The sequence below is a fragment of the Tachysurus fulvidraco genome, chromosome 5 (genome assembly GCF_022655615.1).
Source record: "Tachysurus fulvidraco isolate hzauxx_2018 chromosome 5, HZAU_PFXX_2.0, whole genome shotgun sequence".
NCBI classification, from domain to species: domain Eukaryota; kingdom Metazoa; phylum Chordata; class Actinopteri; order Siluriformes; family Bagridae; genus Tachysurus; species Tachysurus fulvidraco.
The window spans coordinates 4444494-4458369 of record NC_062522.1 but is presented as its reverse complement, the minus strand read 5'-3'; the positions used below and the strand labels follow the sequence as shown (position 1 = coordinate 4458369).

General features: G+C 39.4%; 1 protein-coding gene and 1 non-coding gene across 3 annotated transcripts; both read right to left on the bottom strand.

Annotated features, from left to right (window-relative positions):
• Nucleotides 1–659: 659 nt before the first annotated feature.
• On the bottom strand, nucleotides 660–9973 carry LOC113640856 (diencephalon/mesencephalon homeobox protein 1-B-like). 2 transcript variants are annotated; one of them, XM_027143467.2, is made up of 5 exons: nucleotides 9710–9973; nucleotides 5586–5748; nucleotides 4051–4229; nucleotides 2744–3116; nucleotides 660–2012 (listed from the first exon to the last, which is right to left on the bottom strand). In XM_027143467.2, the coding sequence occupies exons 2-5, from the start codon at nucleotides 5731–5733 to the stop codon at nucleotides 1597–1599; spliced, it is 1116 nt and encodes a 371-aa protein (XP_026999268.2). In that variant the 5' UTR covers nucleotides 5734–5748; nucleotides 9710–9973; the 3' UTR covers nucleotides 660–1596. The 2 variants fall into 2 exon arrangements, with proteins under 2 accessions (XP_026999268.2, XP_047669876.1); XM_047813920.1 differs by lacking the exon at nucleotides 9710–9973 and having other exon boundaries at nucleotides 5586–6347.
• A 1817-nt stretch (nucleotides 9974–11790) lies between these two features.
• Nucleotides 11791–11862, bottom strand: trnaf-gaa. Its single transcript has one exon. It is a non-coding gene; the product is annotated as a tRNA-Phe (tRNA).
• Between the last annotated feature and the right edge of the window lie 2014 nt (nucleotides 11863–13876).

Below are 13876 nucleotides of genomic sequence, written 5' to 3'. Positions count from 1 at the left end.
GTGTGTGTGTGTGTGTGTGTGTGTGTGTGTGTGTGTGTGTGTGTGTGTGTGTGCATTTGGCATATGAATGCGTGTCTGTAGTTTGCTTGTACTTAATTTACCTTAGGACACAGTGTGTGTGTGTGTGTGTGTGTGTGTGTGTGTGTGTGTGTGTGTGTATGCACTTGACATATGAGTGTGTATGTCTATAGTGTCTTTATACTCTCATTAACCTCTATCTATGTAGAATACTCTGTGTATGTGTGCGTGTGTGTGTGTGTGTGTGTGTGTGTGTGTGTGTGTGTGTGTGTGTGTGTGTGTGTGTGTGTGTGTGTGTGAGTGCATTTGGCATATGGATGCGTGTCTGTAGTTTGCTTGTACTTAATTTACCTTAGGACACTGTGTGTGTGTGTGTGTGTGTGTGTGTGTGTGCATGTGTGCGTGCGTGGGCATGCGTGTGTGCGTGTGTGTGCGTGTGTGTGTGTGTGTGTGTGTGTGTGTGTGTGTGTGTGTGAGAGTGCATTTGGCATATGAATGCGTGTCTGTAATTTGCTTGTACTTAATTTACCTTAGGACACTGTGTGTGTGTGTGTGTGTGTGTGTGTGTGTGTGTGTGTGTGTGTGTGTGTGTGTGTGTGTGTGTGTGTGTGTGTGCATGTGTGCGTGCGTGGGCATGCGTGTGTGCGTATGTGTGTTTGCTGGCACATGTGATGCAGTCTCCGTAGATACCACAGGTTTCACAGATATAACGTTTATTCTCTTGCATTTCACAGATAAGTTATTCACATTTACATAACGACAACCCAGAAAAACTTCCCAGACAGTAATATCTACGCCACATGACAGCAGAATATTTTAGTGTGTATCGGTGACCCTCATCCTAAACATACTGTGGTGTATTTACACGATCAGTCACTGTGACATGCTCACATCATGTACCTCAGCCTTTGGAGGTGGGTCTGTGACAACAACACAGCATAGCGAGAGATGACGTGTGTGTAGTGAAATCTTCTTAAAGTGCGGCTCTGGAGTCCACGAAGCATACGTGAAAATTGGTTTACCAGTTAATAAGTCCATGACTGCAAAATAAAAATATTTCAGGAAAAAAAAACTTGCATTAGAGACCAAGACAGCTCGGTGCATCATGACATGAGGTCCTGCAGGTGACTACAACATTGTGTTTACAGCATTTGGCAGACAGATTTAACTAGAGTGACTTACATTTTATACAGCTGAGCAATTGCGGTAGCAGCTCGGTGGACCTGGTATTCGAGCTCACGACCATCCGATCTGTAGTCCGACACCTTAACCACTAGGCTACCACATCCCCCATTTTATGTAATAGATGTAAACAATTTTACGTTCAGTAAGTCTATCATTTTAGCTCTTTATTTATTATTTATCACAGAATCCTTAAGCAGAATCCAGTGGAGATGATGTACTGGAAACATGATGAAATGGTTTTACACAGAGGAATGGATGTGAGAGATCAGGCTTTGAGGTACGAGGTTTGTTCAGATCGTTCTATCAGCAAAGCCGTTCCTCCCAGTGTGTTTCATCTGGTTTAAATAAGTCCGATCTAGTTCCCGTATCTGTATAATCTCAGCTGATCCGAGGTCAGTTGGGCAGCGTTTCCAATCCGAGCGAGGCTGCGTGCTGTTTGGCTCTGAAGCGCAGGTTCTCGATGCTGCTCGTCTTGCTGTTTAGACTGCTCCACACCTGCTGAGACAGAGACTGGTAATACGACTGACACTGCAGCGGGCCGAGCGGAGACGCCATGTTCATGCTCATGTTCATGTTCATGTTCATGCCCAGGTAGGCTAAAGGAGACGAGGTGGAGGAGGAGGAGGAGGACGGGGCGGCCATGTCGAAGGGAGAGTAGTGCATCAGGTTGTTGGTGGTGGCCATGTGCTGCCGAAACTGCTCCTGTAGACGGTAGAGGCTGAGAGGAGACGAAGCGTAGGAGTTGGTTTGGACTAAACCGCTGCCGAGAACGCTGGAGGATTGGAGAGACGGTGAGGCGAGAGGAGAATCTGGAAGGGATGTGCAGGAGAAGGTACAGCGTTAGCACTCCATCATGTGTTAATATTTAAATACTCAATGATGCAGTGATAAATGACAGAAGCTGAGGGGGATTTTTTTTCTTTATTAAAACCAACACATTGTATAGCTACATTTACTGTTATGGAACAAGTTAAATCTTGTTCTCTTTTACATTATAACAGCTGACTGTTTTTTATTCTCTGTTGCCATTAATAAAATAAACAAAACAAAAACCCTTGGCTTGCTATGTTACTATAGAAACACCTCCTCTGTCTCGAAGACTCTCCTGAGGTGGAAAACACTGACTGCTACAATTAAGTGCTATCACTGAGACTCCTTCCATAAAAAATAAATCATAATTCACTGTATTAATGATGAAACTATTAATGGCAAATAAAAATGTATATAAATAATAGCTTTAGTTCCTGTCACTGACTTGCTATAGAAATGGTAACTTATGCACTTGAGCTGTTGGACAACTTTCTGACCAATCTGACGCTCTTTTTGTCTCAGCCAATCAGAGCGATTCTTAATGCAGTCAAGCCTTCGATTGGAGAGCTGTGGTTTACTGTACATCTATGATTCCCCCCCCCCTTCCACCCACACACACGCACATAATGCTGGAAGAAAACATCTGCAAGAATGACCTTTGACCCAGAAATAATCTGACTATTATTTGATTTTAAATTTAATTGAAGATCCAGGAGCCTGAATGATTTACCTGATTTTGGACTGAGTGGTTTACATGGTGAAGGTGTGCCGTCTGTCAACGCTGGCCCCGCCCCTTTCTCCTCCTCTCTTAAGGAAGGTGGCTCATCCTCTCTGTCAGTCAAATCCTCTGCTCCTGACTCCACCCCTGAATGCTCGGGTGAGGTAACGTTGACTTCCTCGCTCAGCTCATCCAGAGGTGGAAGATTGGCTCGAGTACCTTCTGAAGGTGAAGGTGGAGTTTGAGGTGTTTTTGTGGGTGGGGCTTCTTTATCCTCTTTTCCCTGGTTTCCTTCTGACTCCACCTCCTTCTGCTTCTGGAGCTGCTCTTTTTGTAGACTGCGTTGCTTCTTACGGAACTTCGCACGTCTGTTCTTAAACCAAACCTAGCAGTGAAAAAATAAAAATAATGTCAATTATTGAGGAAAATGTCACATAAGATTGGTGGCTAAAGCTTTTACTGATATGCTAGCTACCTTAGTCTTATAGCTTCAGTACAATTCTCCAGAAGCTGCAGTAAACAAGCCCAGATTTGAAAACTTAAACTTAAACTATAAACTTATGCATTACAAGTATTAATAGTAGTAGTGCACATTAAGTACCAAAATGATGCACTCATTCATCCAAAATAACAAAGTATGGAATGCTGAGCACAAATGTCATCCCCACAAAGGCAGAACCATTCACTATAACCCTAATTTTAGACTTTTGTTTCCTGTGATATAAAGGCTCTTCTACTTTGTTTAAGAATGTCAAAAAAAAGGGAAGAATGTTGAACACTACCTGCACTCAACCTGTGTTCACTCTATGTACACTTTGTTTGTTTGACCATGCTTGGACATTCTGCGTGTTGTGTGTCACGTGTTCTTGTCACAACAAACCTTTTAATAACTGACTATCATTAATTTGCCTATTTCTGTGTTTGCCTATACCGTGTCTTTCCACAGTTTTCGTGAATGAGAGTGTGTGAGTGTGTGTGCCCTGTGATGGGTTGGCACTCTGTCCAGGGTGTATCCTGCCTCGATGCCCGATGATGCCTGAGATAGGCACAGGCTCCCCGTGACCCGAGAAGTTCGGATAAGCGGTAGAAAATGAATGAATGAATGAATGTTTTTGTTATCCCTGCATGTGGGCCTGGTTTTTATCCCTGTTTATTCCAGTAATTCAAACACCAGCTAAAGTATTTCAGTTCACAGTGGATGTGATCACTATTACAGCAACAGTGCATGGTGCTTTAGACAATATTGCTCTATATTTAGTTCTGTTAATATTGTATTTTGATGTGTGTGTGTGTGTGTGTGTGTTTGTGTGTGTTTGCACCTGTACTCGAGCCTCAGGCAGGTTGGTGCACATTGCCAGCCGTTCCCTCATCACTACATCAGGATAGTGTGTTTTCTGGAATGTTTTCTCGAGAGCCTCCAGCTGCTGAGCGGTGAAGGCCGTACGACTCCGCCGCTGCTTCCTGTGCTGAGAGCCGTACCTCGCCTCCAGGATGATATCTGAGAAAGAAAACACCACAAAACGTTCCTTTTAGATCTATCACAGATACAAGCAGGCTTAACCATTTTCTTTAGGCTATATTATGGGATCTGGGTCTCTGAGTCTGTGTATGAACTGAAAAAAAAAGCTTTTTACTCATTCAGAATAGCTGTCCAATGTAGTTTAGAGCAGTTTAATGATCTTAAAGATAAGGGTTTCTCAGATATCCTATTTCTCAAATATCCACAAAAATTGGCAAGATTTTGTGGAAATATTGGGCGTATGAATGTGCCTTCGTTTTAATTCTGGATTTAAAACAAGCTACAAAACACATTTTAAATATGAAGATTGATTTCTATTTAATATTAGGTTTATAAATAGAATACAAATAACCACCTGAAACCAGATTTTACAGAGTGATGTGTATCGTTGAGTGCAAAAGTTTGTAAAGCCTCAATGAAAATGAGGGCAATAATAAACAATTTAAATAAAAAAGTTTCTTTGAGATTGTTTAATTATCAGTACTGAAAAAAAGTCAAATAAACAATCAGAAACAATCAGCAAAGTGTCAGTGATAAGAAGTTATTGTCACCACATGGAGCATATTATTATCTATAACAGCACATTTAGAATCTAAATGTAAAGTAAAAAATAATTATGTCAAACATTTTATCTTTCAATAATCAGATTTAATGTTATTTGATAAACTTTTATGATAAAAAAAATCCTTCCCTCACCAGCCTTATCAGTTTCGTCTCTATGTTAAAAATATTTATTTAATCAAAATAAATGTAAAGCTATTTTTACATATTGTGTGAGTATGAATTTAACATATATCACTATAGCCATTAACTTGCTTTGTCCACTAAGAATTGGACATTTAAATCATTTAGTTTAATTTTGTACCAACATTGGATACTCCTTCCATAAATGTTAAATAAATGTCTCCTTACAGAAAACTTTAGAGTAATTATAGAGTAAATGTTGGAGCATGGATCATCCACAATAAGAGTCTTTGTGATAACTAAAGCATTTCATACTATTATTATTAACATAATCAGACAGCCGTATGAGCTGCTGCTGTAGAAAATAAATCAACAGGGCTGTTGTTTAGCAATGGTTAGTTAATGCATTTAAAGTCTGTGTAATGTAACAGGACTTATTGTGCAAAGTTGCTTCAAATCTTTGTCCATTAATTAACCATTCATGTCTGTCAGCCACTGTCTTTTTTCTGGAGACATAAAGTTCTGTATTGTTGTAGATAAAGAGCACACTGTAACTGTGGGAAGGGAAGAAGGGATGGACGGAGAGAGGGCAGAGAGGCGTAATTCACGCGTTGTGCACTCTGCATGGTCTGTGATCTGCCTCTTACTTACCGGCCAGTCTCTCGGCGAGCGTGAGCGCGTGCACGGAGGGCCGGTAGTCGGGCGCGTGCTGCGTGCTCTGCTGATGCAGGTTGTACATCGCGCTCAGGGAGTTCATGGCGTGCAGAGAGTAACCACCGTTTACCCCGTAATGCTGCATGGCGGAGAGATTAGCCTGGAGATAACACACACACACACACACACACACACACACACACACACACACACACACACACACACACACACACACACACACACACACACACACACTAAGACAGTTAAATATTTCAGGTATTAGAGCTACAACACGAGTACAGTACATTGTATTCCTCTTTTATTCGTTAGTGCATTTTATTCCTCTGTAACAGTTCTGCAGATTTCTTAGTTTGAGCTGTTAGAATAAAGGGAACATTTCACATAAACACCTGGATAAACTGAAGGAAAAAGGTTTCTGGTTTTCATTGCCGTTACCCAAAAACACACAGACAGACAGACAGACAGACAGACAGACAGACAGACAGACAGACAGACAGCAAGCAAATCTGCGTAATATAAACAGGTTATGACCAAACTGGTTAAGTCTATAACTATCATTTACATTAGATGTGTTATTTGTAAGGCCAATAAAACCGATTAAGAATAAAAAACTTACAAACTCCACAAATGTTTGTCAATGTACTGCAAGGAAATAATAAAATAATAATAGGAGAAGAAAGGACCTTAACTATTTCCTGCACATTGTACATATTCATAAAATCAATGTAAAGCTGTTTTATATATGTAAAAATATATTTTAGAAAAAAGACGAGCTATAAATTCTTTCCAAATCATTCGAGCATTTAATATAATTTAGTGTACATTAATTACAGTACAGCAATCAATTCTGTAGCTCCTGAGATTATTTGCTGTTCTTTATTTATTTACTTAGTGCATGAAATAAAAAAGTAAATAGAAAAATATTTTAAATAAATCATTCAATAGGTCATTTCTGTGAAGGTGATTTTTTATGTTATACACCAATCAAAAACTTTGTGAATTCTTTTATGTTTGGAAATTGATTTAATATATTTCAGTAAATTAGTTAGTTAATTAATTAATTAATTAATTAATTAATTTTTAAATGTTAAAAAAAAACATTTAGCTGGAATTCAAATTAATTTGTCACATAATTTTAATATAAATAATTAATCCACGAAAGCCTCAAATCTATCTATCTATCTATCTATCTATCTATCTATCTATCTATCTATCTATCTATCTATCTATCTATCTATCTATCTATCTATCATAAGCATTCATCAAAATATCATAAGCATCGTATTATACAGTGTATTTCAGGGTAATAAATTCGGCTTTTATTTCTTGAAAAAGGGAAAATAAATAAAGCGATTAGAAATACAGTTTAAATACTTAAATGTATTTTTTTAAAGACTTAACATTTTTAACATATTTAGTTTGCTAGACCTGCTACAGTATAGGCAATAAAAACTGTGAGAAAATTCATATTTCTTTTTTTTTTTCATTTTGTAACACAGCTTGTATTTTCACAGAAAAACAACAAAATAAATACGTCACAGAACAAACAAACAAACAAACAAATAAAAAAATAAATATAAATGTATAAATCGAATAATAAAGTTACATAATTTGCGAATTTAAACCTTCAAACTTTATTTTCAGCTTTTATTAAAATATTTCTCGGCGTGTAAATTCGGGCCGATTTGAATAAAACTTACAGATTTTTTTTCCATCAACACGACTTTGTTTCATTAAACCCAGCGGACTGTGTGTGACAATGATACACTGGTTTACCCCCTCATCAATTTACACCCCCTTACCCACACAAAACTGCCCCCTCCGCCTTTCCGGGGTATCTGAGCTGAAATCGTTCCGATTATACGAGGGTCCGAGGTCGGGGTTTGAGCATTTTGCCGCAGGGGAACTCGGAGAGACGATTTAACACGTCGTTTATCATCCTGACGGCGTGTACGACATCAGCTAGAGTGTAAGATTAACCCACTTTTACCCCCGATGTAACACCACACACTGCACTTCACACTGACTACTGAGCTTCTGGCTTTTCTTAACTGGACTAACTCTTATTCATGATTCAGTTCTAGACATTATTATTATTATTATTATTATTATTATTATTATTATTATTATTATTATTATTATTATTATTATTATTATTATTATTCACAAATCACAAAAAGAATATAATAAATATGAGATACAAAACAATCAAATAACAGAAAATTATTATGCAATAAATAACATCATAATAAGATTATTTAGCTCGATCGTAACCAATGTTGTAAAATATTTCATTTGTTTTTGTGACTGATTGACAATTATTATTATTATTATTATTATTATTATTATTATTATTATTATTATTATTATTATTATTATTATTATTATTAAATTGACATTGGAAATAGTTCAAATCAAAAGCATTAAAAAAATATGTTATGGCTATATTCTGTGTGTGTGTGTGTGTGTGTGTGTGTGTGTGTGTGTGTGTGTGTGTGTGTGTGTGTGTGTGTGTGAGTGTGAGTGTGTGCGTGCGTGCGTGCGTGCGTGTGTGTGTGTGAATAAATTTATAAAGATAAAAATAAATATATATTACAAATAAATAAAGAATCTGCTGCATATTCTCACGGCATGTTTAGTTAAATGTAGTCTCAACAATGTGTGTATAGATGATAACAATGTAGTGCTACTAAACTATGCTGCTTATAATGTGCACTGTATACTCTGTAGCTTCCTTCTGTCCTGGGGCTTCATAATAACCAACACAACGTGTATTTTAAACCGTTTAGCTGAAATAAACCTGAATTATATGAGGCCTTAATGTAAAGCATTATGTTCATCTCGAATACAATAATAGATACAAATCAGTTCCCTTTGACTTATCATTCAAAAAGCCTAAAGAAAGGTTTTATCTTCTGTATAATATCAGCCAAGTTCCTAGTTTGGAATGAACTCCTCTAGTGTTTAATTTCTGAAATAAAATGAAATAAACATTTTAAAGAGTTTGGACTGATATCAGAGTGTGTTGTGATGGATATTATCATAAAGATTAACAGTATAATGGGTTTTTAAGATACATATCCACACAGCAGGGTCTAACATTCATACTGAATATAAAATCCTTGAATCTGAAGTAAACAAACGTTTTTTTAAAATATTACAACAAACATTCTGTATCTTTAATATTTAATATGGAAAATTTTAGCTCTGTTTACACGTAAGCACGAGTGATTATAGAGCATGACGACTTTAATTTAACTTTAATACATCCATAATTTCATTTTACAATGCCATAAAAGTATTTGGATTTATTTTATTCTATTTTATACTAACTAATTAGTATGCTCTGTTGGAAAGCTCTGATTTTCCTCATGTCTAATCTGTGTGATCGGACGCCACTCTGATATAAATAAATCACCAGGTTGGTGTGTGGAGTTTATGCCAGCTCGAGTGCACGCTGTCACTGAAGTAAAAACAAGGGGGAAGAAGAAATACAAATACTAAGAAAGTCTGAAATTGATGTAAATAAAGACCTTCTTAAATTGTCAGGATTATAATGTGTAATTAAAATTGTTTAAATCGATTAGAAAAGAAAAGCAAAACCTTTAACCTTTATTAGACATTTGGCCCCCACTGTACAGTGTATATAACACAAATGATATAAATCTGTAGTGAGGAACGAAGCTTTAGTGTTGTGTTAAAATATCAAATAAATTGTTAGGATGCAAAAAGCAAATGTAGAAGAAACAAACACAAAGTGATGTACTTTATAATCTCTCTCTCTCCTTCTCTCTCTCTCTCTCTCTCTCTCTCTCTCTCTCTCTCTCTCTCTCTCTCTCTCTTTCTCTTTCTCTTAAATAAAGTTTGTTTCTATTGCTTACAAAGCAGCCAAAAATATACAGATTCTACATTGTTTTGCATAGAAATACAATCCTCTAACAGTTTCATAATTAAATCATGCATTATGTGTGTGTGTGTGTGTGTGTGTGTGTGTGTGTGTGTGTGTGTGTGTGTGTGTGTGTGTGTGTGTGTGTGTGTGTGTGTGTGTGTTTAAGCACTACATTAAACACACAGTGCTGTAAAGTAAAGAGTGTTCTCACCTCCAGCCGAGTTCCCTCACAGCGCTGCGTCTCTCCTCACACTGCTGTTTGTTTGCTCTACAGACTTGCTTTACAGATCCAAGGTTTAGACCATCACATCATGCACCATGATGATGATGATGATGATGATGAAGTTTTGCAGGTGAGTGGAGTTGTGAGTGTGTGGTGTGCATCTGTGTGTTCAAGAGTTTAACCCTCACAGAGATTGTGAGGGGGTTTTAAAGCACAGCAGAGTGCATGTGACCAATCACACTGGGGCTGAGAGAGGGAGAGGGAGAGGGAGAGAGAGAGAGGGAGAGAGAGAGAAGGCAGGGTCATGCCCACTATGAAAGAAAGAAAGAAAGAAAGAAAGAAAGAAAGAAAGAAAGAAAGAAAGAAAGAAAGAAAGAAAGAAAGAAAGAAAGAAGCTACATAAAATAAGAAACAGATGGTGGAGCAACAGAGAGAGAGAAAGAGAGAGAGAGAGAGAGAGAGAGAGAGAGAGAGAGAGAGAGAGAGAGAGAGAGAGAGATTGAGAGAGACAGACGGACACACAGAGAGAGAGAGAGAGAGAGAGAGAGAGAGAGAGAGAGAGAGAAAGAGAGATAGACATGAGACATAGAAACAGAAAGATAGTGAAAGAAATTGTGAAAGAAAGTAATAGCGTAAAACAATCTAAACCAAACAAAAGCAATTTGAAAGAAAGATAGAAAATAATGATGTAACAATAATTGAAATGATATCAAATTAAAGAAAGTTAAAAGAAACAAAATACATAGAGAAGGAGACAGACAGAGAGATGGAGTAGGAGAGAGGGACAGGGACAGAGAGATGGAGATAGAGAGAGTCCTGCTGTCTGACACAAACCTACAATAATATGAGGACAATTTTAACAACCAAGACCAAGAATGAATTAAGAGTCTTGTTTCTCCACCACTCCTGCCCCAGAGCTCCCTCAACATGTTCTAGAGAGCTTATCCATGCTGTAGGTGCAGGGCACTGGATTTTGGGGCAAGTCATGGCCCAATGGTTAGAGAGTCTGACTCGTAATCCTAAGGTTGTGGGTTTGAGCAAGGCACCGAAACCCCCAACTGCTCGCCGGGCGCTGCAGCATAAATGGCTGCCCACTGCTCCGGGTGTGTTCACTGTGTGTGTGTGTGTGTGTGTGTGTGTGTGTGTGTGTGTGTGTGTGTGTGTGTGTGTGTGTGTGTGTGTGTGTGTGTGTGTGTGTGCGCACTTTGGATGGGTCAATTGCAGAGAACGAATTCTGAGTATGGGTCACCGTACTTAGCCGTATGTCACGTCACTTTCGTCACTTTCACTTTATCCTGGCTTCATGATGACAAAAGTCTGAGCATATCAATGAAGAAACTTGAGGAAGACTTTCAGACCTTAACTCTCTCTAATCAAGAGAAATGCTCTCTCAGCTCTCAGATGATGAGAGCCCTAAAGATGAGATGAGAAGAGATTCCTCAACGAAAACATCTGGACAACAGAAACACAAGAAGAACCAAAATGCAGGAAAAAACTTCAACCAAATTGTCCAATCTCCTTCTAGACACCAGCAGCTTCACCAAAGTCTGGAACCAAAGCCTCATCACTTCTATTGTAGATGTTTGGGCGAAATGTTCCGTAGGATGCTGAATACTCTCCTTCTCACCTTCATCCAAAACAACATCCTAAATACAACCTTTTTACCCAAATGCTGCACCACAGACCACTGTTTGTTTTGTCCTGTGAAATGTCTAGTTGTGTAGATTTTCTAAAGTGAAAGTGAAAGTGATGTGACATACAGAATTCGTTCTCTGCATTTAACCCATCCAAAGTGCACACACACAGCAGTGAACACACACACACCGTGAGCAGTGGGCAGCCATTTATGCTGCGGCATCCGGGGAGCAGTTGGGGGGGTTCGGTGCCTTGCTCAAGGGCACCTCAGTCGTGGTATTGCCGGCCCGAGACTCGAACCCACAACCTTAGGGTTAGGAGTCAGTCTCTCTAACCATTAGGCCACGACTTGCCCCAAAATGGGGCCACGACTTGCCCCAAAATGGGGCCACGACTTGCCCCAAAATGGGGCCACGACTTGCCCCAAAATCACCTGCCGAAACCCGGGATCGAACCAGAACCTTTAGATCTTCAGTCTAACGCTCTCCCAACTGAGCTATTTCGGCACTTTTCACCCTGTCTATGTTTTTGCTGTTATTAAATTGTTTTTTGTTATCTCTGCATTTGGGTCTGGTTTTATCTTCGCTGTGGCACCTGCTATTTTATGACAACTTACATACCTACCCAGCAGGACAACGCCAAGCCGTCACATGAACCGACGGCTTGTGGAGAAATTTGTTTACCTCTGGATTTTTGTTCTTTGGTTGTGTGTTTTTTTTTAGTGACCTGGCCTCGCTCCTGTTCCTGTGGGGGATGCCATTCCACTTCCTGGTTTCCGTGGGGTAGGCCACTGATAGGACTGGTTTATTTATTTATTTATTTATTTATTTATTTCCTTTCAGCTGGATCCCCCCCTTCTCTCTCTCACCCCTGCTCCTGTGGCGACATGGCTCAGTGAGGGCATTTATAGGTGGTGGTTCCTGCTCATTCTCCCATCAGAGAGTTCCTCGATTGGCCTGTTTGGCCCGGTTCTGGACTTTGCCAGGCGTGGACATCGCTCATCTCTTCTGCTCTGCTGTGGATGGCACAAACACACACCCAACACACGCTCACTCAAACACACACTCCTACCAACTTTCAAACACACACCCACACTCGAACACACTCCCAAACTCAAACACACACACACATGTTCATAAAAAACACACACCCATTTAAAAAGAACTTGCAAAGAACGTATTCTTTCATAAGAAAGAAAGAAAGAAAGAAAGAAAGAAAGAAAGAAAGAAAGAAAGAAAGAAAGAAAGAAAGAAAGAAAGAAAGAAAGAATGTGGAATAGAGCAGGAGAGAGGCAAAGGGAGACAGGGACAGAGAGATGGAAAGAGGAAAGAACAAGACGGTGAGAAATGGAAAGAGTGTGAAGAAAAGAAAAAGAAACAAATAGAGAGAAAGAAAGAGATGTAGAGAGACAGAGGAGAAATAGAGATAAACAGAGAGAGAGAGAGAGATGAGGTATGTATCCCAGTGCAGGGGATTTTGGGATGAGGAGACAAGACTCAGTGTGAAAGTGAAGGCTGCTAAGAGGATTAAAACAATAAGGCTCTTCAGCTCTTCAGCTCTTCAGCTCTGCTCCATAGATTTCTGCTTCCTCACAGAATGTGTTTAAGGATGAGAGCTGATCACGTCACACAGAAAACTCCACAACTCCTGACATGATGATGATGATGATGATGATGATGATGATGAGATGCAGACGCAGATGGAGCCCAAGACCATTCTTCTCTTATAACCTCACATCACAAAATGTCCACCAAATGTCCACCATGACACACTCGTGTACTGAGTACAGAACAAACGTCACTTTTATTCACTTATAGTTACATGAATCATTCCTTCACTTTTCCTTTTCTTCTCCTTCACCACTGAAGTGAATTAGACACTGAACACTCCTACTAGACACTGAAGACTCTCTCTCACTTCTCTCCCTCCTCTCACACTCTCTCACTTCTTTCACTTCTCTCACCTTCTCACTTCTCTCTCACTCTTTCACGTCTCTCATACTCTCTAACATCTCACTTCTCTCACTCTTTCTTGTCTTTCTCTCACTCTCTAACATCTCACTTCTCTCACTCTTTCTTGTCTTTCTCTCACTCTGTAACATCTCACTTCTCACACTTTTCTCACTCTCATTCTTCTTCTTCTTCTTCTTCTTCTTCTTCTTCTTCTTCTTCTTCTTCTTCTTCTTCTTCTTCTTTCTTCTTCTTCCTCCTCTACACTTTTTAATCTTCTCTCTCTCTCATCTCACTCCTAACACTCACTCACTCACCACTCACTCACTCACTAACTCACTCACTCACTCACTCACTCACTCACTCACTCACTCACTCACTCACTCACTCACTCACTCACTCACTCCCTCACTCACTCACTCACTCACTCACTCCCTCACTCCCTCCCTCACTCCCTCACTCACTCACTCACTCACTCCCTCACTCCCTCACTCACTCACTCCCTCACTCCCTCCCTCACTCCCTCCCTCACTCACTCACTCACTCCCTCACTCACTCACTCCCTCACTCC

What these genes read in the sequence shown, in the direction of transcription:
- LOC113640856 (XM_047813920.1), bottom strand. Translation starts at nt 5,895, where the DNA reads ATGTACTGTACTCGTGTTGTAGCTCTAATACCTGAAATATTTAACTGT. An exon ending in GCTCGCCGAGAGACTGGCCG is followed by an intron (nt 4,230 to 5,585) that starts GTAAGTAAGAGG and finishes TTTCTTTCTCAG; the next exon opens with ATATCATCCTGGAGGCGAGG. An exon ending in TGCCTGAGGCTCGAGTACAG is followed by an intron (nt 3,117 to 4,050) that starts GTGCAAACACAC and finishes TTTCACTGCTAG; the next exon opens with GTTTGGTTTAAGAACAGACG.